The sequence below is a fragment of the Stomoxys calcitrans genome, chromosome 1 (assembly GCF_963082655.1).
Source record: "Stomoxys calcitrans chromosome 1, idStoCalc2.1, whole genome shotgun sequence".
NCBI lineage: Eukaryota > Metazoa > Arthropoda > Insecta > Diptera > Muscidae > Stomoxys > Stomoxys calcitrans.
In genome coordinates this window covers 257,537,963-257,565,697 of record NC_081552.1, presented here as the reverse complement: position 1 = coordinate 257,565,697, position 27,735 = coordinate 257,537,963, and the positions used below count along the sequence as shown (strand labels likewise).

Here is a 27,735-nt window from a genome sequence, read left to right as displayed (position 1 = left end):
TCCAATCTAGCGCCCGGCCTCATAATAATTATATAGCCTTCACAATGAATTTCAAACTCGGAGGATTTTTTTACAGGTAATGATGGGCTAAAGCGGGTAGAGCCAACCTTTTGATGCCCTACACCACATTGGGTACGCAGGCTGAGTCGTCAAAATTAAAATTTATTTAAATTCATTAAATTTAAATAAAAACAAATGAGGGCCACCGTAGCGCAAAGGTTAGTATGTCCGCCTATGACGCCAAACGCCTGGGTTCAAACCCCGGCGCGAGCATCAGAAGAATTTTCAGCGAAAGTTAACCCCTTACTAACGCTGGCTACATTTGTGAGGTATCCCGCCATGTTAAATCTTCTCTGCCAAGTGGTGTCGCTATGCGGCAAAATTCATGCAAAATTTCAGCCAAATCGGATAAGAATTATGCCTTCTCGTGGCGAGATGAACCTTGAAATCGAGTACGAGGCACTGCTGCCATCGGCATAGTCTTGGATTGACGGAACCCTAGTATTGCCATCTGGAAGATCATGTTACACTGACGGATCAAAGCTCGAGAACAGAATGGACCTGGGGGTTTACATTAAGAACCCAGACTGCCTCACCATAATACGGTCCTGCAGGCGGATATCCGTGCGATCACGGAATGCGTGCAGTGGTGTGGTGCTAACGCGAGGACGTCGTGTGTGAACATCTTTACCGACAGTAAAATTGCCATAAGGGCAATAACAACTAGGTCGGTAAGATCACGAATGGTCTTGCAGTGTAAGAAGGAGATGAAGGCCTTCCCTGAGGATGGCAAAATCCCCATCGTTTGGGTGCCGCGCCATAACGGAATAAGGCCAGAGGACTGCTGTTAATAAACTTGGTTAACCCGAAACCTTTTGAGTCGAGGCGCATGCAATATTGTGGAACAGCAAAACGGTCGGTAGGACGGCGAAAATCCTATGGGGGATCCAGATCGTAAGATGACAAGACTATTACTGAAAGAAGGAGGTCAGTATAGCTATTGGTATCATAACGGGACACATAGGACTATAAGCTCACTTATGTAAAATCGGTGCTGTAAGTGATAGCATGTGTAGGGCGTGCGGGAAAGAAGATGAGACGTTGGAGGTGGAGACACAATACCACACATGAACCAACTTAGGGGAGTAGTTTTGAAAGCAATTAAGGATTTTGTAAGTAGCACCTCCACCGTAGGACGGGGGTATACTATTTTCGTCATTCTGTTTGTAACCCCTCGAAATATTCCTCTGAGACCCCATAAAGTATATATATTCTTGATCGTCATGGCATTTTAAGTCGATCTAGTCATGTCCCTCCGTCCGTTTGTCCGTCCGTCCGTCCATCCGTCCGTCTGTCTGTCGAAAGCACTCTAACTTTCGAAGGAGTAAAGCTAGCCGCTTGAAATTTTGCACAAATACTTCTTATTAGTGCAGGTCAGTTGTTGGGACTATAAACCGATCTTGGATCTTGACTTCTTGAGTCACTAGAGGGCGCAATTCTTATCCGATTTGGCTGAAACTTTGCAAGAGCTGTTTTGTTATGGTTTCAACAACTGTGCTATGTGTGGTTCGAATCGGTCCATAACTTGATATAGCTGTCATATGAACCGATCTGGGGTCTTGACTTCTACTGCCTCTATAGGGCGCAATTCTAATCCGATTTGGCTGAAATTTTACATGAGGTGTTTTGTTATGACTTTCAATAACTGTGCTAAGTACGGTTCACATAGATATATAGGTGACATATAAACCGATCTTGAATTTTGACTTCTTGGGCCAGTAGAGAACACAATTCTTATCCGATTTGGCTGAAACTTCGCAAGAGGCGTTTTATTACGACTTCCAACAACTGTGCCAAATATGGTTTCAATTAGTCCAAACCTGGATATAGCTGCCATATAAACCGATCTAGGATCTTGACTTCTTGAAGTTCTAGAGGCCGCAATTATTATCCGATTTGGTTGAAACTTTGTACAACGACTTACTTCTCTCATGACCTTCGACATACGGGTCAATTATGGTCTGAATCGTTCTATAGCCTGATACAGCTCCCATATAAACCGATCTGCCTATTTTATTTCTTGAGCCCCTTACGGGCGCATTTTTTATTCGAATTGGCTGAAATTTTACACAACGACTTCTACTATAGTCTGCAACATCAGTTCAATTATAGTCCGAATCGAACGATAGCCTATTAGTTTTACAGATAAACTAGTGTGAACCTGGTAGCATTTCGTGTCAGCTACCCAGTATAGTACATCTTAAGACTAAACTTATTTTTCTGGGTGTATATAAATAAGAAATATTTGCGAAAGAAATATTTGTATATAAAAATATCGTAGCTAAGGCATTTAAATCAGTCGAAATGACTAAATATTATGGACCCCGACGGAAATTTTAAAAGAGAAATGTTTAAAATATTAATTTTATGATTTTGTTATACCATTTTTTTTATTTCACAAACATCTGTGTTGTTGTCGGTCCAAAAAACCAATTACAAAACAATACAAAAAGTAAAAAAAAATAAACAAAAAGGTAACGAAGCGTAGCCAAACTGCAACAAATGCAATGAATAAAGGTAAGAGTGGGAGAGAGAGAGAGGGGGACAGATAATGATGATGATCGTAATCAACATCTTTGGCGTCATTAGCACTGCTAACAAAAAACAACTCAAATGACAATAACAAAAAACTATACCAAAGAAAAAGCAAGAGAGGGGCTTGTCATGGGTAAATGAAGGCTGTGTGATGGAATCTCACATAACAAAACAACAATGGGGAAAAAAAGAACAGCGCTCACAAGTTACAACTTCAGCTGCAAAACAAAGAAACAAAAGGAAACGGCGCAAAACTTACCAACAATTAAGTTTTTTAATTGAGCTTAGATCCGATTGTTTGGATCGCGCAATGACCATTTCTTCCGTGAGGCGTGTCATGATGCTTTAATGTTGCTGCTGTTATTGTGGTCGTTGTCGTTGTAAATGTGGTTGTTGTTGTTGTTATTATTATAGTTTATCGTCGTATTTTGTAATTCCTTGGGCTCTGGCCGCTGCAATTTCAATTTATTGACAACCGAACTTTTGTTTAAAATTTTTGTATATTTTTTTTAGAAAGTAAACTAATTTTAATTTTTTTTTTTTGGTTCTTTCTCTTTGTTTTTTTTTTTTCTTGTTTTGTTGGAGTTGAAATGCCGCTTTTGTTGCCTTGGTCAAAGCGTTGCTGCAGTTATTGGAAACGACTGATGCGGCTCCCGACTTTACCACTCTATGTGGAATAGAAATGTTCTGTTGTGTTATTTGCTTTGTTGATATCGCCACCACTTTGTTTCAGGCCTTTTTTGGAGTGCTCACAGTGTATACGGCGAGTGGAGGTCACAAAACACCAACGCCAACAGGTTTTACTTGTTCTTTGGATAATAAATACAAAACAAAAACTATGTATGAGCTATGAGTACATACGGCCAAATCACATACACACATACCAACCATCATTCTTGAATGGTGTGTAGTGTGTGTGGTACGGTGGGTGATATGTATGCAGGTTAGCTAGCAGGCTGGTTATAGAACTTACCAACCAAATAGTCGTAGTATCACGTGAACACTGTTGCACAAAAGTTTACTGCTTAACATAGATTTGGGATAAGTACAGCATTCAATATTATTCCTATACACATATATGAAAGGTAGCAGGTTGTTGGTAAATAGCTTATGCATATTATGTACCTTTCACCTCTAATCGAATTAAAAGAAGTTAATTGGGAGACCCAAATAAAGAAATGAAGAAACACTCGATGAAATGAATTGAAAAGGTCAGATCCAATCATATCTGCAATCATATACAATTGGATCAAATTACATCTAATGAGATAAAATTTGATCTCAAATTTTCAACTTTTTTACTTTTTGTTAGCAAAATTTTCAAGCACACTTGTTCAACGACTCATTTTATGTTGTTGCATTTGTTTGGGTGTATGAACGGAGAGTGGCGATTGCTTTCGTATATGCTCGAACCGAACATCCAGTTCGAATCACTTCATTAGTAATCAAACATGAGTGTTCGTCCTGGCTCGTTTCATTCAATAACGAGGGATGATCAAATTAGTATACCCTCTACCATAGGATGGGGGTATACTAATTTCGTCATTCTGTTTGTAACTCCTCGAAATATTCGTCTAAGACCACATAATATATTCTTGATCGTCATGACAATTTAAGTCGATCTAGCCATGTCCATCCGTCCGTCTGTCGAAAGCACGCTAACTTTCAAATACTTCTTACAAGTGGGTGGGTTGGGACTGTAAATGGGCTATATCGGTTCATGTTTTGATATATGGAGGCCATCGTAGCGCAGAGGTTAGCATGTCCGCCTATGACGCTAAACGCCTGGGTTTGAATCCTGGCGAGACCACCAGAAAAAATTTTCTGCGGTGGTTTTCCCCTCCTAATGCTGGCAACATTTGCGAGGTACTATGCCATGTAAAACTTCTCTCCAAAGAGGTGTCGCACTGCGGCACGCCGTTCGGACTCGACTATAAAAAGGAGGCCCCTCATCATTGAGCTTAAACTTGAATCGGACTGCACGCATTGATATGTGAGAAGTTTGCCCCTGTTCCTTAGTGGAATGTTCATGGGCAAAATTTGCATTTATTTTGATATAGCTGCCATATAAACCGATCTTGGATCTTGACTTCTTGAGCCACTAGAGGGCACAACTCTTATCCGATCTGGCCGAAATTTTGCATGAGGTGTTTTGAGTATGGTTGAAATCGGTCCATGTTTTGATATAGCTGCCATATAAACCGATCTTGGATCTTGACTTTTTGAGCCACTAAAGGACACAGTTCTTATCCGATTTGGCTGAAATTTTGCATGAGGTGTTTTATCATGACTTCCAACAAGTGTTCTGAGTATGGTTGAAATCAGTCCATAACCTGATGTAGCTGCCATAAAAACCGATCTGGGATCTTGACTTCTTGAGCACGACTTTCTACATACGTGTCAAATATGATTTGAATCGGTCTATAGCCTGATACAGCTCCTATATAGACCGATCTCTCTATTTTATTTCTTGAGCCCCTAAAGGGCGCTATTCTTACTCGAATTAGCTGAAATTTCACACAATGGCTATGGTCTCCAACATTCAATTATGGTTCAAATCGGACCATAACTTGATACAGCTCCAATATTATAGCAATTCTTTTTTTTTTTTGTTTGCCTAAAAAGAGATATCGGGAAAAGAACTCGACAAATGCGATCTATAGTGGAGGGTGTATAAGATTCGGCGCGGCCGAACTTAGCACCTTTTTACTTGTTCTGTTTTCTTTGTTTGAAATGGACGACAATTCTGAAAGTGTGGCTAAAAATGTGGCTGCGCTACGGGAGGCCACTGTAACGCAAAGGTTAGCATGTCCGCCTATGACGCTGAACGCCTGGGTTTGAATCCTGGCAAGACCATCAGAAAAAATTTCCAACGATGGTTTTTTCCCTCCCAATGCTGCCAACATTTGTGAGGTACTATGCCATGTAAAACTTCTCTCCAAAGAGGTGTCGTACTGCGACACGACGTTCGGACTCGGCTACAAAAAGGAGACCCCTTATCATTGAGCTTAAAACTTGAATCGGACCGACTCATTGATATGTGAGAAGATTGCCCCTGTTTCTTAGTGAAATGATCATGGGCAAAATTTGTTCATTTGCCGAATTATTCTCAGGCTCCTAACCAAAAGTAGCATGTGAGTTGTTCGATTGAAACCTAGTGCTTCAATCAATTTGTTTTTGAATCACATTTTCGTTGCCTACACAATCGTACTCGTTGCAGCTCTCTGGCATGCACAACTTTTAATATTGGATAGATATTGGAGATCTTCCCATAGTACTATTTGCGTAAGTCGTAATTAGCCCCGTGAAGGGCTTCATTTCACTCACGCTTGAAGTTTTTGGTTTAAATTACGGACAAAGGACAATTGGATTTCCTACTGAAAATTATATATGTCACCCACACCCCCTCTTTAAATGCTTTTTCGTCATGCATTCTTTGTTGCAGGTAAACTTTTGTGCTACACTGTATGAGTGGGGAGATTTTAATATCGCGCACAATGTTGGTTTCTTTATTTTATTTCATTCAATATGTTGTTATGTACTTTTATATTCAGACTTCTCTTTTAGTCTAATATTCTGTATGGTCGCCGCCGACACAGACACTACCTTAGATGTTGTAAAGAGAATGCGCGCACACTTTTTTGGTATTTAGGATTTCTGATTTCTTTGTAGATGGTTTTAATGATATTAAATTTCTTTTGTTATTTTTTTTTCTCGGTTTACGTGAGATATTCAAGGCACATTTTAATAATCAACAAACCTCGATGCTACCTATAATGATTACTAGTTCTTCACACTCAGTATTGGCTTAAACACAATGCGTATCTTTGAGATACTAGTACTTGTCGCTATCGTGCTATTGTCGTTGTTGTTCTTGTTAGTGGCATAACGTGTATTGTTGCTGCTGCAAATCGAGTCATCATAACCAACCATCATCATCGCACGTACACTCAGAATACTGAGGAGCTCTCTTAATAATTTAACATGAAAACCAGCTTTGTCTAATGTTGTTGTTCGTAGCCACCGCTGTCGCCGACTTCTTTACCGTCATCTATCTTATTTACGGATGACTAATCTCTCTCACTCATTGTAGGTTTAATGTGTGTGTGTGTGTTGGTGGTGTTGTTAGTTACTTTTTTGGATTTATTTTCCGTTTGTTGTTATTGCGGCTGTTGTGCTTCTTAACCCACATAAGGCCAATGTTAAGTCACACACTACAAATGGAGATTTGTCATTGAATTGGAATTAATTCGTTATCAATTTTTATTTATCCAAATTTGTAAGACAGCACACTACAGAAATTCTCTCATATTACCGACTCTTAGGTGTGATTTGTCGCTTTGACATCAGATGTCAACGAGTTGTCCTTTATTTCACACTCCTTAATTTTCTCACTCACTCACATCTTACTTTGCAATTGCACGAGTAAATATTACGACATACCTACTATGCACGTAAGGGGGATGATGGTGAGTTACTTTGTTGTGCCAATATTTGATATAGATGGGGCCTTTTAGACGTCAAAGCAAATGGCACCATACACGACGGCACTAGTTAAGTTAGGAAATATATCTGAGATTAATTTTTTTTAACTTTACTATTGCCATTAATTTTGCTTCTTTTTCTATATATTTTGGTAAGATTTATTTGATTTCAATACATTTGCCTGCCAGCTGGCACTGTGGTGTATATTTTTTCCTTTATCAATGAACAAACGACGCGTGGGATTTTCTTGTTCGCCGTATCTCTCGCAGAGAAGGCACTTGCAAAAATAATTTCCAAAAAAACGCGATATTAATACCCTTTGCAAACGAGTTTTTTAATTTAAAAATTGAATCTTTTTGTTTTGTTGCTCATTCACAGATAATTTGGTTAATATATATATATAAATGCAAAAACAAAAAACCAAACGCAAACGCACTTGTATACAACACCAATTTTCCGTTTACGAATATTTTCATAAGATTTTCTCATGCATTCGCCCGTTTTTTCTTCCTCTCTTCTATGCCTTGAACCACAAGCTTATTGTGTATTTTTTTGAAATTTTTTTCTGTTGGGCGAGGAAAACCTAACCAAGAGTTTTCCTTGTTGTTGTTGTTAATTTTATTCATTCAACCGTACAATCAACACGTACACGCCACCAACTGCTGTGTGTGTGTGGTGGGTTGGTGGATATATTTTATATTTCAAATTTAACTTCAATTTTCAAAATAATTATCCATTCTAGTACTGCAGATTAATTGTCAGTTATTATTATTACTAAATAATAAAATTTAATTTTGAAAAACTGAAGGCAAAAATAAAATGAATTTTACCGCAGAACGTGTTATACTTAGACGACGAGAGCACTGAGACTGACTGTAATCATTCATCTATCCGTATCTCACAACAAATTCCGTCACACATTCATTCGACTGCCAAAAGGGGAGCCATAATATTATGAGAGAATTGTATTGAGATTTTTTTTTTGTTTTACTCTCTCGCCTGTTTTTCGCGTCGAATCTTGTTTTGTTTATTTCATTCGTATTCATCCGTTCCATGCTTGAGGCTTTTCATTCTATACCCCTCTTTTTTTGGTGGGGTTTGTCAGTGGGACAGCTTATCGTTGTGTGTGTGTGTGTGTGTGTGTAAGAGAGTTTGTTATGAACGTGGCCGATAGAAGAAATGTCAAAGAATTTTTTTCAATAAAAGGCATGATGGGAAATACAAACAGCGATTCCCAAATGTTTTTTTTTTATTAGATAGGGGTTAGTACTCACAAAGAAGACAGAAAAGAGAAATTTATTTTCTCTCACAATTTAACAGCAAATGTCAAGCTTATAAGTGTCGTCATGGCTCAATCAAGAAGGTGAGGTCACTTGCCGAGGTGGAAAGGCCCCCCAATTACATTGAGGATGTCAAGTGTGCTGATAGAAAAGTCATCAAATGTCAATGTGTCAGTGCCTATTCTGCACATTTTTGGGCAATCTGTTATATCGAGTCTTTTTGTTCGATAAAATGTTTTTTCTAATATGATATTCGTGCAATATTCAAGTTTTAGGAAATTGTATTGCGTTTTGTTTTGCAAAATATTCAAAGTAGTTATCATTGCATCAAGTGAATTAATCGGCATATTAAAATATCCTATGCAAGTTATTATTAATCTTCTATATAAAATTGAATTTGTGTTTGTTTGTCGGTTTGTTTGTTCTGTATGACTCAAAACGGCTGAACCGATTACCTAGAAATTTTCACAGATTGTGTAGGTTGGTCTGGAAGGATACATAGGCTATATAATTTTTTGTATCGGAAGGTGGGCGGACCCTCCCCATTACCCCAAAAGTACTACCCAAAAATAAAAGTGGACCGATCGGTACAATATGGATCTCAAATGAAAGGTATTCAGGAGTAAAGTACGAACTTCATATTAAAAATTGGGTCCAAGTAACTGGAGGGCCGCCCCATCAGGGCCTGGCGACACACAATCATGCGATGGATGAAAAACAAATTCGATTCTCAGCATCACACAACAACGTTTTGCAAGGCCGTGCTTGATTTTTCCCATAGGGATATAGCCTTTACTAAACAAGTAAAAAGGCGTTAAGTTCGGCCGGGCTGAACTTTGGATACCCATCACCTCGGGTATATATATAAACCAACTTTCGTCAGAATCCTGTGAAAAATGCATGATTTATGCCTCCATAGCAGCTTTATTGAAATATAGTCCGATTTGGACCAAATTGAGTGGTCTAATAAGTGCAAGTCATTGTTCAATTTTTCAGAACAAAATATTGGTCTTTTTGGTAGTCGTATCCAAATAAAGACCGTTGAAAAGCCTAACATAAGTCACTGTGTAAAATTTGAGCGAATCGGATTGTGGGGCCTAGACTTTTAATCGAGAGATCGATCTATATGGCAGCTATATCCAAATCTAGACCGATCTGGCCCAAATTGAAGAAGGATGTCGAAGGCGCTAACAAAACTCACTGTCCCAAATTTCGGCAAAATCGGACATTAAATGCGCCTTTTATAGGCCCAAACCTTATATCGAGAGGTCGGTATATATGGCAGCTATATCCAAATCTGAACCGATCAGAACCAAATTGAATAATAATATTGAAGGGCCTAACACAACTCACTGACCAAAATTTCTGCGAAATCGGACAATAAATGCGACTTTTATGGGCCCAAGACCTTAAATAGAGAGATCGGTCTATATGGCAGCTATATCTAAATCTGGACCGATCTGGGTCAAATACAAGAAGGATGTCGAAGGGCATAACATAACTCACTGTCCCAAATTTTGGCAAAAGCGGACAATAAATGCGCCTTTTATGAGCCTAAGACCATAAACCGGCGGATCGGTGTACATGGGGGCTATATCAAGATATAGTCCGATATAGCCCATCTTCCAACTTAACCTGCTTATGGACAAAAAAAGAATCTATGCAAAGTTGCAGCTTAGTATATCAATTTTTAAAGACTGTAGCTTGATTCCAACAGACTAACGGGAGGACGCACCTAATTCGTCTTAGATCGGAACGGATATTTCGATGTGTTGAAAACGGAATGACAAAATGAATATACCCCCATCCTTCGGTGGTGGGTATAAAAGTGCTGAGATAAATGGAATCATTATTTTTGTAGAAGCTTAAAGCACTGTCCAAAAACTGATTCATCTACAGTCCGAAGAACATTTTATATGGCAAGATGCACATTACCTGGTTATACTCATTTACAATTTTTTAATAATAGCTCTATCACTTCAGACTTTTTATACCCACCACCATAGGATGGGGGTATACTATTGGGTTGCAAAAAAGTAATTTGAATTTTTTAAAAGAAAGTAAATGAATTTTTAATAAAACTTAGAATGAACTATCATCAAATATACTTTTTTAACACTTTTTTTCTACAGCAAGCTAAAAGTAACAGCTGACAACTGACAGAAGAAAGAATGCAATTACAGAGTCACAAGCTGTGAAAAAATTTGTCAACGCCGACTATATGAAAAATCCGCAATTACTTTTTGGGCAACCATAATTTCGTCATTCTGTTTGTAACACCTCGAAATATGCGTCTGAGAACCCAAAAAGTATATATATTCTTGATCGTCATGTCATTTTAAGTCGATCCAGCCACGTCCGTTCATCTGTCTGTCGAAAGCGCGCTAACTTTCAAAGGAGTAAAGCTAGCCGCTTGAAATTTTGCACAATTTTGCTTCTTGAGCCCCTACAAGGCGCAATTCTTATCCGTATGAACTGAAATATTACACAATGACTTCTACAATGTTGAGCATTCATTTATTTAGTTCTTATTCAAAATTCTTTGTTTGCATAGAAAGAGATACTGCGCATAGAACTCGACAAATGCGATACATGGTGGAGGGTATATAAGATTCTTAGCACGTTCTTACTTGTTTCCATTTTTTTGTGCACTGGAGAACTTTAGTTGATTGAATTAATACAGAGTAGGGAATATATGCCATCGTGGCGCAGAGATTATCATGTCCGCCCATAACTGTGAATGCCTGACTTCGAGTCCTGACACTACATCAGAAAATTTCTCAGCGGTGGTTATCCCCTCCTAATGCTGGCCATATTTGTGAGGTATTTTACCATGTAAAAACTTCTCCCCAAAGAGGTGTCGCTCTGCAGCACACCCTTCGGACTCGGCTATAAAAAAGAGGTCCCTTATCATTGAGGTTAAAATTGAATCGGACAGCACTGATTGAGAAGTTTGCCGCAGTTCCTTAATGAAATGTTCATGGGCAGATTTGCATTTTTGTTTGATTTTGAATCCCGTCGAGTACATAAGAAAAAGTTCAGCTAAAGGAGGCCCCATATCATTGCACCTAAAACTTGACTCAGGCAGCACTTGTCGTCGACGTCGTTGTTACCACTTTTGTATGTGGAGGTGGCGATCCTCATCAAGCTCTATATGGGAGCAAACTCGTTCGGGTCCATAGAACCAATCACCGCGGAAACGTTATGTCCATTGGTTATTGGAAGGCGTCAATAACTCTCGTATCGTATCTTTCTCGTATCGAATATCATAGGCACTCAGTCTATTAGCAAGAGCCGGTGCTGATTGTCCGCAACTGCAGTTGCAGCTACTCCGTATATGGAGGATCACACTATGGAAAGTTCTTGATTTGTTGTAGGGAACACTCCAAAGATTTAGAAGATTTTTCCAACGCACTAAAAACTTTTTTAATAATCTATACACTTACCGTAGCGCAGAGGTTAGCATGTCCGACTATGACGCTGAACGCCTGGGTACGAATCCTGGCGAGACCATCAGAAAAAATTTCCAACGGTGGTTTTCCCCTTCTAATGCTGACAACATTTGTACTATGCCATGTAAAACTTCTCTCCAAAGAGGTGTCGCACTGCGGCACGCCGTTCGGACTCGGCTATAAAAAGGAGGCCCCTTATCATTGGGCTTAAACTTGAATCGGACTGCACCCATTGATATGTGAGAAGTTTGCCTCCTTAGTGGAATGTTCATGGGCAAAATTTGCATTTTTTTACACTTACCAAAATCATGATCCAACAATTTTTTCGTTAGAACAACCAAGAAGATGAGGTTGGCCTTTAGCCCAAAAGACCACATAATTTTTTTGAGGAACCTAAAAAATTTAAGAAAATTAGCAAAGTTTTTTAAAATGGGGACAAGCATTTTTTTAAAGTTTTTGTCTTTAGAATTTTTTTTATAAAAATAATTCTTCACTTGCCTTCATAACCTTGATCCGTACGCCTAAGGCTACAAAACGCTTTGTTCTCTAAGTGCCGTGATATATGTTTGGAAAGTGCAACATCTGCTTGCTTGTATTCCATTGTTTTTTGCAACAAATGAATGCACATTTTGTTATTGACGTCATAGAAATAGAATGTTTGCGTTGGGTCACTATGGTGACTACCTGCGGTGGTGATAAACAAGATGCAATCAAGCGTCAAATCACTTTGCAATAGCCCATCATGTTTTCATTGCCAAATGAATCGAAGTTAAAATTAAAAAAATCGTTCACACCATAAAGAAAGGAACAGAATTCTTTGAATTTTGAATCTGTGACGAAGGCTACGCATATATTTTCTAATACTTTTTGTCCACAACAAAAAAAGAACTGTTAATGTCATCGCCGCGTAAATCCATATCGGCCTCCAGTGTTGTATCATCGACCAGACAAAGGAATATGAATCCGTAAGTTCCAGAAATCTTTAACTATTTTCTGCCTCTACATTGAAAACAAAAAATTTAACGGCAGAGCCTCCACCAAGAGCTGTGAAAGTCTCTACTCGAATAGTTCCAAAGGATCGGCAAATAATATATATCGGCGTAAACTACCTTCGGCCATGGACAGCAAGGGGGGATGCAATCGTCCACCGGCAATAATACCAGCCACCAATGAGGTACGCCAACGTGTGTTGTCAGCTCGTAGACTCCGCATTAAAACCTACCAAAATCAATTGGCCAATGCCCAGCAGACAATAGCGGTAAGTTGAGATATCCATAGCTAAAAACATAAATACAAGTGTATACCTTTGTTCGGTTTCAGGAATTGGCCCATGAAAATCGCATTCTAAGGACTTTGCATAAACGTCAGGATTCGGCCTTATCCAAATACGAGTCCACAAATGCTGAATTGCCACAATTGCTGCACTCCCATGCCGAGGTTAGATTTATTTTTCTTTAACTCCTTGTTTTACCGACTGATTTAATTTCATTTTCTATACTCTAAGGAGTTGCGCATGTGGCAAACAAAATATCGTAATTTGCAAGCGGTCAACAAGGACCTTGAACAGAAACTCAAACAAAAAGAAACCATAATTCTATCGCTAAGCGATCAAAATAAACACTACCTTCAATTGAGCAAAGACAAGTAGGTTTGCCATGGTCCTTTTTTTCTAAACGAAATGTATGTTAACCCCTCCTTACCCTGATATACTCCAAAATTCTAAGGCATCTGGATGACCGTCATCGATTGACTGAGAAATTACAGAATCTGGAAACTCGTTTACAGGAAAAAGATAATGACATCAAAATGATGGCTCGAAAAATGCAATTGGAATCCAAACAGGCCAAGCAACAGCTACAATTGGAACAGCGGAAGACAAAGGAAGTGCTGATGAAACTGGAAAAGGCTCGTTTGGAGTTATCCGGATTTCGAAAATTGGAAGAACTGCAGGTAATGCACCATACAAATGGATGATTCGTTAAAAATTCCAAAAAAAAGAAACGTTACCTCTTGAATTTGCAAGGATAAAAGACTTTATCGAGAACCTCTTATACATAACTTAACTTCTTGAAGCCTAGAGGAAACAAAATGCATCCAATTTTCTCTAAAATTTGCACTAGTTATCTTTAAGAGCAAATTTTCCCAAGCACATTCTATTAAGGAATAAGGGCAAACTTCTCACATATGAGTGCTGTCGGATTCAAGTTTAAGCTCAATGATAAAAGGCCTCCTTTTTATAGTCGGCTTCGAACGGCGTGCGGCCGTGCGACACCTCTTTGGGGAGAAGTTTTATATATAATATATAATTTTGTATATAATTTTTTGACTGAATATCGATTGATATTTTTCCAATGGATACTATCGCAAAAGTAAAATTTTTTGCAAAATTAAACAAAAATTTTGATCCGATTAGGCTAACATTTTGTACAATGCAAACGAATATGTGTGCGTCTGTGTATACGTTTGCGTACATGAGCGAGAAAGAGAATGCTAACAAAAATCTGTCATCTTAATACTGTCAAACTGACCGGCTGTTAACAGCTGCTCGCGTGAGACCGCCTTATTAAATCCGTATTGGGTCTGTGCATTGATATTGCTTCTATATAAATCGATCTCCTGATTTTTCGTTTGAAATATAGGTGATGGGAAAATAACAATAGTATCGATATTTATTATTAAAACTATCGAAATTATCGAATGTTGTGATTATAGATAGTTTGTCAGCTCTACAGTGCCCTCCGTAATTCAATTACCCCTGCCAAATACGGTAAAATGGAATATTTTTTGTTTAAATCCCCACATAAATCAATACCCCGGTCTAAGAACAGAAGCTAGAAATTTCTCTTACCAATGAGCGTTGTTCTATATTTTGTATCTAAGTCCGGTTTGGCGCAAAACGATTTTTGTATATGTTTAATGAGACTAAAATATTCAGTATTATATAAAATTTTTAAGTCCTTTATAAATTGCTGGAAAATCCAACGAAATGTAAAAAAATGTCCTATTTGACCCGTAATAATAACGAGAGTAGTAGCCTTCTTCTTCTCACAATCCGAATCCCCACATAGGGGTTTTGTCGTCCTACCGACCTTAACTTATCCTACCGACCTTAACTTATTTTACCGACCTTAACTTATCCTATCGACCTTAACTTATCCCACCGACCTTAACTTATTCTACCGACCTTAACTTATCCTACCGACCTTAACTTGCATATGTCCCTTACAGTGGGCTGCATCGCCCCAAGTTAACTGATGGAAATTCTCTGGCTCCACGGCCAATTCATCGACCCTTCGTTTCGCCCTTAGTCCGTCTTGGCCCGGCACCCAAACGAGAAACCGTTAATCTCCTTCATATACTCCAAGCCTATACGTGATCTTACCATCCTGTGATGACCAGTTAACAGTGTGTAAAGATGTTCACACTCGACGTCCTTGCAACAGCACCATATCACCCCACATTGGGACATTGAGGTCCGATCTGTGTGGTGTGCGGGCACAGGTTGCAGCTATTGGAATACTCCATATGGAGTAGCTGCAATGGCAGTCGCAGACAATCAGCGGTATCGAGCGGAGAGTCTCAGTGAGAGGTCGTGTGGCACTGGCTCGTGCACAAATACTGAGTGCCTATGATGCTCGATATGACAAAGCGAGTTATTGGAGCCTTTAAATAACCAATGGCCACCCTGTTCCCGCGGCGATCGGTCCTTTGGACCGGAACAAGCTTGCTCACCTATAGGTGCTTGACGAGGATCGCCACCTCCACATGAAAATGTGGCTTCAACAATAACAACCTAACGCATTCCGTGATAGCTTGGACATCCTCCTGCGAGACCGTATTTCGGCCAGACAGTCGGAAACAAAACTAATTGATTTTATTAATTTAAAATAATAATATTTAACGTTTTTGAGAAAGTAATTAAAAATTTTTAATATTAAAAAAATTGCATTCAATTATCATTAAATAAATGATTGAAATTATTGAAAATTTCCCACGCGAGAGATCTCCACTGAGGCGACAGCGCTTGGCCGATGAAGGACTACGTCGGCGTAATCCGGCACGTGAAACCGGCTGTCATGGTATTGCTTCGAAATCTCCTTCCCTTTATACTGTAGGGGAAAAACTTGCCTGTAATTGAATTCACTTATGTACCATATTTGAAATTTTTAAGACTCAATTAAAAAAATGATTGAATCAATTAATTTTTTAATAGAAAAGTTTTAAAAGAAAAATCTCGACAGTAATTGAAAAAAAAATAAGGAAAAAAATTATCATTACATTTTACAATTTTTGTTTGTTTCTCTTTCGAAACGAGCTCAATGATAGGAAATTTTCTTTATTTTCAATTAAATTTTTAATTGAAAGGTTTTTGGCGGCTTTTTTTACATGTATGTTGAGAACAGCATAGCTGTGAATATTTCTTAACTAATATGCAAGATCAGAGCAGAAGTTGGTTTCTCCGGGCATGAACACAGACAGTTGGTATGAGTTCCTGGGTTGCATGCAGGACAGATATTAGAAATAATCTCATCCAATCTTGAGCGATACGAGTTAAGTTTGCTACACCACCCTGAAGGACGTTTTAAGTAAATCGGTGATGTGTTGTCGGATCGCGTATCTACAAATACTTCTCCTGACATGTCTCGGAGAGGATTCCAGCTCAGTGAGTAGAAAATGATGGTCTTTAGGGCTATGTTTTGGCAAGTCTGTAGATTCCATAAGAGCATATTGCTCACTCCTGCATACGTTGACATAATTAACTACTTTGTTGAACAATCAGTGGTGGTAATTAATGTCTTTTGTTTTTTGGTAATTTTCGATAAATCGATCAATCTATAACGGAATATTTGAATTTAGAAATAAAGGTCATTAAATAACGCATTTCATGCATGTTTTTTTTTTTTTTTTCTTTTTTGTAGTTGCAAGAAAAATTCAATTTAAATATAAGACGACAAAAAAATTCGAATGTAGATGGTCACAAGGATGACAGGGATTTGGAAAAAATGGTATTTCATGGACTCGATGCGGAAGCCTTGGATGATAATGAAGCCCCTAATAGTGAACGCTCTCAACAATCCATGCATAGCAGTCACACAGTTAGCCAACATTCTAATCGCACTGTAAGAAAGATGCACTGCAACAGCTTTAACGAAACACCACAACTGCAAGTGAACAAAGCAAGTCATTCTGGTATACTTCGGCGCATGGAACAAGGAGATGGGGATGCCCCCAAAATATCCACACCTACTAAATTTCATGCAACACCCTTGCCTTTGTTGGAACAACCTAGACGAGATACATATTCAACAGAATACGAGGATGATTATGAAAATGACGAGGAAGATGACACCCTTGAAGAGGGCAGCAACAGCGAAAAAGGCGACCATGACCATGGTGACAAGCAGAATATTCAGTGTACTGATGAAGCCCCCAATGAGGAGGAGCTGTATGAAGAAAATGGTGATTACTTTAAGGAACAACAAAAAATCGAGGTATTTGTTTTTGAATTTATTACAAAATTAATTCGATTTAATCTATGCCTTTGCAGCTTCCAGGCAAAAAAATCCGTATGAAGGAGGAAATTTCCAGCATTCGTAAACAAATATCCGATGATTATAAGGAACGTGAAGCTTTTCTAGACACTTTTTGCCGACAGGCCACAAGTGGCGCCCTCAAGGAAGACGTGTCCAAGAAACGAAACAGTATTGCCGTAGAACACAATGCACCCAATAGCAGTCGCAAACACAAGCTCTTGGCCGCCCTCAAAGCCATTGATGATAACAAGAGCCAGGATTAAATCGCACCAACGTCTAGAACGCGCACATTTCTCTTTCTTTGTGTATTTTGATAATTCCAACAAATTTACTTTATACATTAGATCTTGACTATAGTAAACTCTAAAATTACTTAAAAACTGAAAGTGTCAGTGTCAGACACTCATGTTTTCTGCTTTCCTTTCATTTTGCTTAGAGCTCTGGATACCTTTTTGCGCAGTTCCTTTTGCCGCTTCAATTTCGAAAGTTCTTCGGCTCGCTTTTGCAGCTTGAATTTCTTGACACGCATCTTAGTGTCGTGACGATCTTTATTTCGCTTCTCCTGATAGTTGGTTTCAATCATACTCATCAACTTGGCCACCTTTTGTTCGTGGGGCGAGCGTATTACGGCCACACGTTCTGCCTTCTCGGCTGGAGTCAAAGCACCCATTTTAGGCTTATCCTTGTAGGGCAGTGCTCTTTGCAGACTCTTGGGTATGGTCAAAGGACGGAAGACTTTAGGTTGACGTTTGATTTCCGTGTACATGCTATCAGGTTGGGCTTCATTCTTGATTTCCTTTTCTCGTTTCAACTGGCCCACTGTTTTCATGCCCTGCCAATGTAGTTTCTGTTCGGGTGGCAATAACAGCGTGGTTACAGGGGCATAGAAGCGGTGCACATCCACACGGAACCACGTTCGACAGAATACAATGTCACTCAGCAGTATTTTGTCCTCGAATGTGGCTCTGAACGATCCTTCTGGTGTGTGGTGGGCTTTTTTGATCTGACCCCTAATGCCTGAGACAGTTTTTATTTTAGCTCCCTCGAACTTGGCAACTTCGAGGCTCGTGTTAAACATGCCCTTTATAAAGGCGGATTTTTGATAAATCTTAAAAGGGTGTCCCACAAGTTTCAGCTTCTTCATTATTTGGCAGGACTTGTCCAACTCCGTGACACAACCAGTGGCAGCTATGCGGAAACCCACCCTCTTTAGTTCCTCCTGATCGTGGCGCACTGTCTGCAGAGCCAGAAAACCTGTATTTTGTGGTGTGATGGGACCCCAGAATGTCATGCTGCAAGTAACATGTTCCGGTGTATATTTAAGATAGCGATGACGGAAATTATCCTCAACCTTAGCGTAAACTGCCACCGTTTGAAAACGACGCCAACCCATAGAAATGATAAGGGGATCACAGGACTTGAGAATCTTTTTATACCATCTGTGCTTCTTTACTTTGCAATTCACATAGCCAATGTTCTCCTCGGCCATGTTGAGACCACCAATCAGCACCGGATATGTAGGATCAAAGTTTTCAATAAATTCGGCGGGTAAACTTTTGAAGCCTAGACGCACGTACATGCCCGCCCGATAGCCTTCGATTTGCACTCGCAAATCATTATCCAAATTCTCAAACTCATTTTTATTCAATTGAGATTGTTTTTGGGCTTCAGCCTTAAGTGACTCATAGTAATCATGGTCGCCGGTTATGCGGCCATCATCTTCTTCCTTTTCTCCCTTATTATCGTACTCTGCATCAAACTTGGCTTTAAGCTTCAATTTTTTGGCCATAATTTCGGCTTTGGTAAGATTTTTCTCTTCCACTCGGGTTAGTTTTCTCTTCAAGGAATCTCCAGTATCCTCGCTGCTGGGCTTTGTCTCCTCAGGTTTGCCGCTTTGCTTTTCGCCTGTTTCCAGATCTTCGAAATCCCCATAAACTTCGCTCTCTGCATCGCTCATATCATCCAGACGCAGCAGGTTTTCTGCATCCTGAGAGGCTTTCCATTTGCCCGTAACAAAACAATTCCTAAGTAATTCCTTATTGGAATCTTCCAACCAATTGCGGGTACTTTCTGAAAACGCAAAGAGATTAAATCTTTACTCCACTTGTGGTTGTAGTTATGAAAACTCACCAAAGTTGTCTTCAAAGAAACATGTCTCCATTTTATTGCGCAAATCTTTGTCCTTTTGTAATTGTGATTGCTTTTTGGCAGCCACCTTGAACAAGCCTCCAATTTCATCCTCGCTATCGGAATCATCTTCGGCATCTTCATTATCCTCTGCGACCTTTTTGCGTTCACTTTGTGTGTAGCAGCCATAAACCAGTCGCATTATATTCTTCGATTCGGAATGACGTTGAAGGAATGCATCTCTGGCTTTCTCAGCCAAATTATCCTTCCAGCTCATACTGTTGACTATTATTGCCTCTTCTTCATCTTCAACCTCGTCTTCCTCATTATCGCTAGAAGCTTTTGAATCCTTCCGGGATTTTTGAACTTTCTCCAAATCCTGATAATCATCATCATCAGAGGAATCTTCTTCCGAGTCTTGGTTTCTAGATTCAGTTTGAGAATCTTCGTTGCGCCAATCGTCATCGTCATCAAACTCATCTTCTTCCTCCTCATTGTCACTGCCATTCTCATCATCATCCACTCCGGAATCATCCTAGAAAAGAAACGAAAATAGGGAAATGACCTTTGCGTGGTATCCCATACATGGATGAACACCCAACTTTGTTTGTGTATAGACTTACCTCCCTATCTAAGTTATCCTCATCTCCTTCATCATCATCACTTTTCATGTCATCGTCCTCTTCCTCTATAAAATCTTTCGACTTAATAGCAGCACCATCCGAAAACAATCTAAACACCTGCTCATCTATCTGTTCATCCACAGTTTGCTTCTTGCTAATCAGCTTTCCCACCAACTCTTCTTGTTCGGTGGCCTCAGCAGTTTTCTCTTTGTGACTGTGCGAACCCTGCAACTCGATATATACTGCATCTTTATCATAGACAATACCACCAACCCCTGACATGGGAGCATAAAGTAGACGTTCTTTTTCCAACAATGTACGTTTCTTTTCCGTTCCTGGCAATGGACAGGGATCAGCGATCATATTTAATTCATCGATACGGGCATCACCCAAACCAGCAATATGTACCATATGCTCCTGTTTTAAAGGCACTCCCCGAACATAACCATATAGGACCACATCGCGATCACATTTAGGATTACGTCGTATTAGGTCAGTGTTTGTTATGTCTTCTACACGATCGACGACTACATAACTATGGTTACCGCGCCACGTCAATGGCCTGAACTTCATCACAGATATAAAACGTCCCAAGTTCTTAACTTCATTTCTTAGGTATTCCCCGTGCAGTAGACCAGATAGGTAAAACAGCTTGGCACCATCGTACACCTCGGTCCAAAAACGATGTTTCAGCTCCTTTTTGCGTTTCCTCAACTGTTTTGTATTCTTTATCATATCCAAGTGGGTAAGAACACCCATAATTTTAGGCATCCCGTGAACCTGGCATATATTTAAGAACTCAAAGATTTCCATTTCGAAACCATAACTGGCATCACACATTAGCAGAACCAAATCGGCGCACTTGGCCACATCGATCATGGAATTTATATCATTGTTGCATTCCAAAAGTGTAATACGTCTCTTCTTAGAGGTCACTATGGTAATGGGACCCTTTATATCATTAACATTAGTCCTGGTGAAACTTCTTATCAAGTTGTTTATCAGCGTAGTTTTGCCCACCTTGGGTGGTCCCACAACTGCAATTAGCACTGGAGGAGGTTCATCGGGTGTTTGATCAACCACAGGTATGTGTTGTTTCTTAGCTGTTATATCTTCCTTGCGCCTAAAATTTCTCTCTGCGCTTATTGCAGAATTGATGGCAAATGCTTTTGGATTCCTTTGGCGTGCTGTTAAATTTGGCTCCTTTTGATTGGAATCTTTTTTCGCTTTTAATTTCTTTTTCTCCGCCTTAACACCGGATTGCCGGGCTCGGTGGGTTTTCTTTTTGTCAGTTCCCTCATCCTCAGGCATCGCTTTATCGGTTGGATTTTATTAAAATTAAAATTTAAGTTATATTTTGACCAGCAATTCTATAATTCCACGTGCTGGTGAGAGAGAAAAACAGTCCTCTTCTTCTTCTTCTTAAAAACAAACCGACGAAATGACATTTCGAACAAAACTTAAGCTACGTTGCCACCATATATCAAAACAGATCGTTATCTGTGAAAATTTTTCACAAAACATCTGGGTTGTTTAATTAGCAGTTTAGCGGATTCGCCAGCTTAAGCTGGGTATTCTGTTCCTCTTTTCAGGCGGAATGCTGTTAAACTCCATATAAGAAAAAAGTCGGCGAAACGTTGGCGGAAAATTCGCACTCTGCTTATAGCAAGGAAAATGGCACAAACCCAAGATATAATCAGTTACAGGTAGTGGCAGTTGGCCAACAACATAATATTGAGTGCACTAACTGTCAAAATCAGCGATCGAAGCAACTCTGATTTTGTGTATGTAACTAGTTCGCGCCATTTTTCGTTGTTTGTGTGTGCTATGGTTCTTAACTCTAATACACACACACAACCAAAACTCGTTGTCAGATAGTGCACTTCGCGAGAAAAAATTGTACTTAGATGTGTATTGGTATTGGTAATTATGTCATGGCAAAAACCTACAATAGTGGCAACACTTAAAACTATTGCAGGCATCATTTTTGTTTGTTTTATTGGTTTCAGTGGTTCGTTTTTCTTTATTTGTTTGAGAAAACAGTAAGTGCAGATAAAGAAACGTATTTTGGTATGGAAACAAAACCCTTTGATTGCTGCCAAATTTTGCTCGCGAAACAATTGAAAATTTCGGCTGCTATTCCGAAAGCAGAATAGAATACTAACCCTTAAGCTGGGTATTCTGTCCAGCTTTTCGAGCGGAATGGATAATAGGCGAAAAAGTAGTACTCTGTCTATAGTGAGTTACGTTTGTTTATCTTTCTTGACAGCCAATGCCTGTCGCATTACAGTTAGCCAAGAGCATTCTCTTTCATACACGTTATTTAACATGCCATTTTCATATCTTGCAAAGTAGTGTTACCCACAAATTCAATGGATTAGAATAAGGTAACAACAGTTATAAATTTATTCATTATGACCATTCGTTGTAAACATTGTCATTTGTCAGAGAAAAGAAAAAAAATAAAACAACTTACTTAATTACTGTCTAAAGTGAGGAAAATGGCAAAAAGAAATTGTAATTGCAACGCAAGATGGATTTAAAAAGGTTGTCTCCCGCGAACAGCTGTTAACAATCGGCCAGGTTTGACGGCATTAAGATGTCAGATTTTTGTTTGCATTCACTTTGTTGTTATCATCTTTCTCGCATTTTCTTTGCTCATTTACGCACACGTGTACATACACAAATTGTTGTACAAATGAGACCACCATTAATTAGGTATGTTAGCGTACTTTTCCAGTAAACATTTGCAGGAGAGTAAGATCCATTTTTGGGCGCCCCGGTAGCCGAGTTGGTAGTGTGCTTGGATTGCCAGTGGAGGGGTTGTGGATTCGATTCCCGCCATAAGTCTTGGTCTGTCACTACTGTGGTATCACAATGTACCAAAAATTGTCTAAGTGAGTCAGTAGAGGATTGCCACTCTTACCTAACCTAAGATCCATTTTACTCTCTCTAAAGAATTTTCAAGCAAAAGTACGCGAACGACTTCCAGTGAAAATTTGCAGAAAAACTATTATTCCACTAAGGAGCAGGGGTAAATTTCTCACATATCAATGAGTACAGTCCGATTCAAGTTTAAGCTCAATGATAAGGGGCCTCTTTTTTATAGCCAAATCCGAATGGCGTGCCGCAATGCGACACCTCTTTGGAGGGAAGTCTTACATGACATAGTACCTCTCAAATGCTACCAGCATTTGGAGCGGAAAACTACCGCTGAAATTTTTTTCTGATGGTCTCGCTAGGATTCGAATCCAGGCGTTCAGCGTCATGGGCGGACATGTTAACCTTTGCGCTACGGTGGCCGCGAACAAGTAACATTCACAAATCAGCGTTGCACTAATCACTGATTTTGACGGATAGTGCACTCAATATTTTGTTGTTGGGCAACAGCTACTACCTGTAAATGAATGTATCCTGACCACTTGTACGGAATGCGTTCGCATTACTTTCGTCACCATTTTTTATAGTGCGTTTTGACGGTTGTTCATGTGAAAAGTCAAAGTCAGTACTATGCTTAAGGTTGGTATTTTATTCAGCTTTCGGAATAGTCGCGGAAATCTTTAATTGTTCCGTTTGCGGAATTTGACAGATAAATTTTTTGTTTTTATTTTCATACCAAAAGCTGTTTTTTATCTGCACTAATGGTTGTATTTTTGAATCAAAACAACAAAAAGAAAAAAACGAGCCATTGAAACCAATTAAAACAAAACTGATGCAGACAATGATGTTAAGCGTTGCCACTAAAGTATATTTTGCCGTTTTCTTCACTATAAGCGGAGTACTACCTTTTCGCATATTTTCGTCCATCGTTTCGCCGACGTTTTTTTTAATGGAGTTTGACAGCGTTCCGTCTGAAAAGCTAAACAGAAAACTCTGTTTTAAGGATATTAATGAACGAACAAGCAACTCGATCAACCAGTACGAACAAAATAAGGTTTGTGAAACAATGTGTTGTGCTTTTGATCTTGCAATTACAATAACAATATCTCAATAAAAGTGGAAGATGCTGACAAAGGCTTCTGGAAAGATGGGCTCATTTTACTTATAACAGTAAAAATGCTAGAAAATCTAATTATTTTTGCAAATAAATGCTGCATTTGTCTCTTGTTTAATTGTTTTGTGTTTCATTATTTATTAATTACGAAGGGGTGAGTTTTGGTTGAAATTACAACAACATTTATGAATTTTAGTACGACCCACACACAGTCACATTTGTGTATACACATGCACGTAAGCAGGTGATAAATTGTTTGATGCCATATTAATTTTTATTTGTAAATGGCAACATTTTGGCCAAAGAAACCCAAAAATATCAACCTTGTCAAACCACCGAAAGAACGATTTTCGGAAATTGTTGCGTAAAAAAGAACGTAGTACCCAAAGAGCGTAAGAAGAAGAAGAGTTGGCTTTAGACCGCAATTCGAGATAACGAGTGACAAAGTTTAAAGACACAGCATGTATGGATTGAAGGGGTAGAACATACGATATTTCGTATTTCTTTTTATTCCAACATTCGGTTTCAAGTGGAATAAGAAGAAGACAACCCCTAATAATTACAATCCGGCAGATGCAGCCGCTTCATCTCCTAAAGAGCAAGGATTGATGCCGGCGTGCAATATGTATGTCCCGATTGTGACCAGGGACCACACGACACACGTCATCTGTTTAACTGTCCAGCCAGACCAGAATGAAATCACCCCACCTGGAGTTCCCGAAGGTGGTGTGATATCTCCGGCACCGCTTAAACTCTACCTATCCTCCATTCCACCCTCTCCAGACGGCAAAAGAACGTATTATATGCGGACGATTATACGACTTAGCATTAGCCCCCCCAACCATTGAAATCTGAAGATATCTGCCACTAAATCTTCAGCCACATAGTTTACTGCAAATACGCGTGAGGTGAATACAGAGCTGACTGTGATGGTCGATTAAGAAATGATGGGTGGTGTTATGGGGGATGAAGTAGCCGTTCAGTGAGAAGGCCCTGAAAATATATATCAGATTCGTGTTCTACTCTCAAATACTTCTTATTACAACCCCATACTGGAATGGTCAGCAAATACGTCCTATATGGGTGGTGTTATGGGGGTGGGGTGCCCCATACACACTTTTTCCCGAATATTGATATCAGATTCATACTTTACTCCCATTTGAGCCCAATATTGCCATGGTCAGTAAATAACTCCTGTTTGGGGGTTGTTTTTGGAAGGGCCCCCCAAACACTTGGTCCCATATTTGGATATCACATTCGTATTCTACACTCTATAACTTGTATTTAAGCCCCATAAGGGGTGGACCACCAGAAATTCGGTCCCAAATTTGGATATCAGATTCATGTTTTACTCACATATACCTTTCATTTAAGTCCCATATTGAAATGTTCGGTAAATATGTCCCATACCAAATTTTTGTTTTTAGCTTTCTATAAGAGAGCACACAAAATTTCGCTTAAATCGCACCACCCATCTCCGAGATATGCATTCAGATATCAACAAATGTAGTAGCCTATTTTCACTACGAGATCATTATGCACCATCAGTGAAAATTTCAAGAAATCGGTTCAGTCGTTTCTGAGTCTGTAAGGAACACACAAACAAACAAACAAAAAACACAAATTGATTTTTATATATAAGACGATTATTCATCGTCATGACATTTTAAGTCTATCTAGCCGTGTACGTTAATATATATAAAATTGGGCGTGGCCAAACTTAACACGGTCTTACTTGTTCTCACTATTATTTATTTTACTTCTTGAGCCACCAAAGGGCGCAAGTCTTATTCGAATTGGCTGACATTTTACACAGATTTCCAACATGTAATTAATTGTGGTCCAAATCGGACCATATCTTGATATCGCTCTAATAGCAGAGCAAATCTTTTCTTATATCATTTTTGGCCTAAGAAGAGATGCCGGAAAAAGAACTCGACAAATGCGATCCATGGTGGAGGGTATATAAGATTCGGCCCGGCCGAACTTAACACGCTTTTACATGTTTTTATTTTACTATTAAATATACAAGAGATTACTTCATGAAAAAAAAAGAAACACATACAAGGGACAGAACGAGGGTACTTACCTAAATTCAGGGTAGGCCTGGATCCCTTGCGGAGACGACGCTTTAGAAAACAATCCGGCTCAAAATGTCTACCTCATAGCCGTGTACCACTATGAACTTCATTTTTATTAATACGCAGGTTAGCGCACCAGTGATCTATATCGTCTTTTGGAAACGTGACGAAGTGGATATCCACTTCTCCCGCCGGCACAGTACGCACTTCATTATTTTTAATTGATTCTCAACCGCACCGAGAATTTTACTAACTTTTTTATAAATTCTCAGGATTCACTAATAGAAGGTTAGGTCACATGCAAAACACAAAGTGGATAGGCCCCATAAACATCATTAAGGATGTCAAATCTGACGATTGAAAATGTCATCATATAGGAGAAAACGTAAACAAAGAATGAATGTAAAAAGAGAACAAGTTGACATCCTCAATGCCAAGTACTGCCAAATATTAAAAAAAAGTATATCGGCTGATCGCTTGGCTTAACCTTATTCAGTGAATCCTGATAAATTCTCAACCGCACTGAGAATTTTCCTTCATATAATAATGGAAATTTTGCGCGATTTCCATTGACAGCGCGCCAAATGGATAGCTCTCTCCTAGAAAGAGATTTATACAAGAGAGAAATTACTTTCCCCAAATTTCCAACTGTTATAGGGTTTCATTCCACGACGGAACCCTGTAACACTCCAGAAAATTGGAGTTTATATACGTTGCTCCATCCAGTTAAGGACACAATTTCATCCATTACCGAATAATAAGTTTAAATTTTCTTAATTGTTTTTATTTTTGAACTTTTTTACCAAATACGACATCAACACACAAACACACGCGACAACCGAAACCTTTTTTTCCAATTTTTTGCACATAAAGTGATTAAATTTAAAGGAAATTAGATTGTTAATCTAAGTCCCTTTAAATTAAGCCACTTTAATAAACTATTTTCTTTTTTTAAACATTTTAACTCGCGACGACCGAAGTTTGTCATCCGTAATAAACCGGCACTTTTCACTATTAAAATGATTAAATCCAAAGGAACTTAGACTACAAATCGAATTCCCTTTAAATTTAATCATTTTTTTTTCACATTAAACAAAAAATTTAATTAAAAGTTAACAAATAGCACAAGCGACACGAAAAAAATACTTTGCGTTTTAAAAAACCCGAAATGAACTAAAATTAATTCACGATGAATTAATAACACAAAGTGAAATACAAAAAATGTTCCAAAGAATGGCAAATCAAAACAAAAAAAGAAAAAATGTTGCACCCTCAAAATGATTCCAATTGGAATACATTGAAAATGTTGTGTCTATAACGCGAGTTATTTTACGATACGGGGAGGACAAAGCAGAAACCCTCTCTTCTTCTTCTTACGCTCTTTGGTAGCACCAGCCTTAAGCCTGATAGAGTTTTTAATATACGTCTTCATATGTGAATGTCCCATTAAATATTCTATCAACAAAAGCATTTAGTACAACACTGCGCAGTTTTTCTGTGTAAACACGGCTACATGGTTAATCTATTACAATAAAAAACTGCTAGAATTTCTAGCAATATGGCG

At 38.9% G+C, this 27,735-nt stretch overlaps 3 protein-coding genes across 17 annotated transcripts in view; 1 reads left to right on the top strand and 2 right to left on the bottom strand.

The window, feature by feature from the left end:
• LOC106087168 (putative uncharacterized protein DDB_G0291608) overlaps positions 1–8,008 on the bottom strand; it is a 65,940-nt gene extending 57,932 nt beyond the window's left edge. For 2 of the 14 annotated variants that reach the window (XM_059365985.1, XM_059366261.1), the window contains exons 1-2: positions 7,517–7,874; positions 2,855–3,404 (exon numbers count right to left, since the gene is read on the bottom strand). In XM_059365985.1, coding sequence (XP_059221968.1) covers positions 2,855–2,934 — 80 coding nt within the window. In that variant the 5' untranslated portion in view covers positions 2,935–3,404; positions 7,517–7,874. The other 12 variants (XM_013252116.2, XM_013252125.2, XM_059366007.1 and 9 more) reach the window with 11 other exon arrangements.
• A 2,875-nt stretch (positions 8,009–10,883) lies between these two features.
• On the top strand, positions 10,884–17,732 carry LOC106087170 (lebercilin-like protein). 2 transcript variants are annotated; one of them, XM_059370820.1, is made up of 8 exons: positions 10,884–10,962; positions 12,460–12,777; positions 12,842–13,070; positions 13,133–13,249; positions 13,317–13,456; positions 13,537–13,762; positions 16,732–17,304; positions 17,361–17,732. In XM_059370820.1, exons 2-8 carry the CDS (start codon positions 12,707–12,709, stop codon positions 17,607–17,609), a joined length of 1,605 nt encoding a protein of 534 aa, XP_059226803.1. In that variant the 5' UTR covers positions 10,884–10,962; positions 12,460–12,706; the 3' UTR covers positions 17,610–17,732. The 2 variants fall into 2 exon arrangements, with proteins under 2 accessions (XP_059226803.1, XP_059226802.1); XM_059370819.1 differs by having other exon boundaries at positions 10,897–10,962; positions 12,339–12,777.
• On the bottom strand, positions 17,308–21,512 carry LOC106087169 (ribosome biogenesis protein BMS1 homolog). Its single transcript, XM_013252126.2, has 3 exons — positions 20,097–21,512; positions 19,477–20,008; positions 17,308–19,416 (listed from the first exon to the last, which is right to left on the bottom strand). The coding sequence occupies exons 1-3, from the start codon at positions 21,405–21,407 to the stop codon at positions 17,750–17,752; spliced, it is 3,510 nt and encodes a 1,169-aa protein (XP_013107580.2). The 5' UTR covers positions 21,408–21,512; the 3' UTR covers positions 17,308–17,749.
• Between the last annotated feature and the right edge of the window lie 6,223 nt (positions 21,513–27,735).

Bases quoted from the DNA above. Each gene is read 5' to 3' on its own strand.
- LOC106087170 (XM_059370820.1), top strand. From the start codon at position 12,707: ATGTCATCGCCGCGTAAATCCATATCGGCCTCCAGTGTTGTATCATCG. The intron at 13,457-13,536 runs GTAGGTTTGCCA...CAAAATTCTAAG, and splicing joins CTTCAATTGAGCAAAGACAA to GCATCTGGATGACCGTCATC. The intron at 13,763-16,731 runs GTAATGCACCAT...TCTTTTTTGTAG, and splicing joins GAAAATTGGAAGAACTGCAG to TTGCAAGAAAAATTCAATTT.
- LOC106087169 (XM_013252126.2), bottom strand. From the start codon at position 21,407: ATGCCTGAGGATGAGGGAACTGACAAAAAGAAAACCCACCGAGCCCGG. The intron at 20,009-20,096 runs GTAAGTCTATAC...TTTCTTTTCTAG, and splicing joins AGGATAACTTAGATAGGGAG to GATGATTCCGGAGTGGATGA. The intron at 19,417-19,476 runs GTGAGTTTTCAT...TTGCGTTTTCAG, and splicing joins TTTCTTTGAAGACAACTTTG to AAAGTACCCGCAATTGGTTG.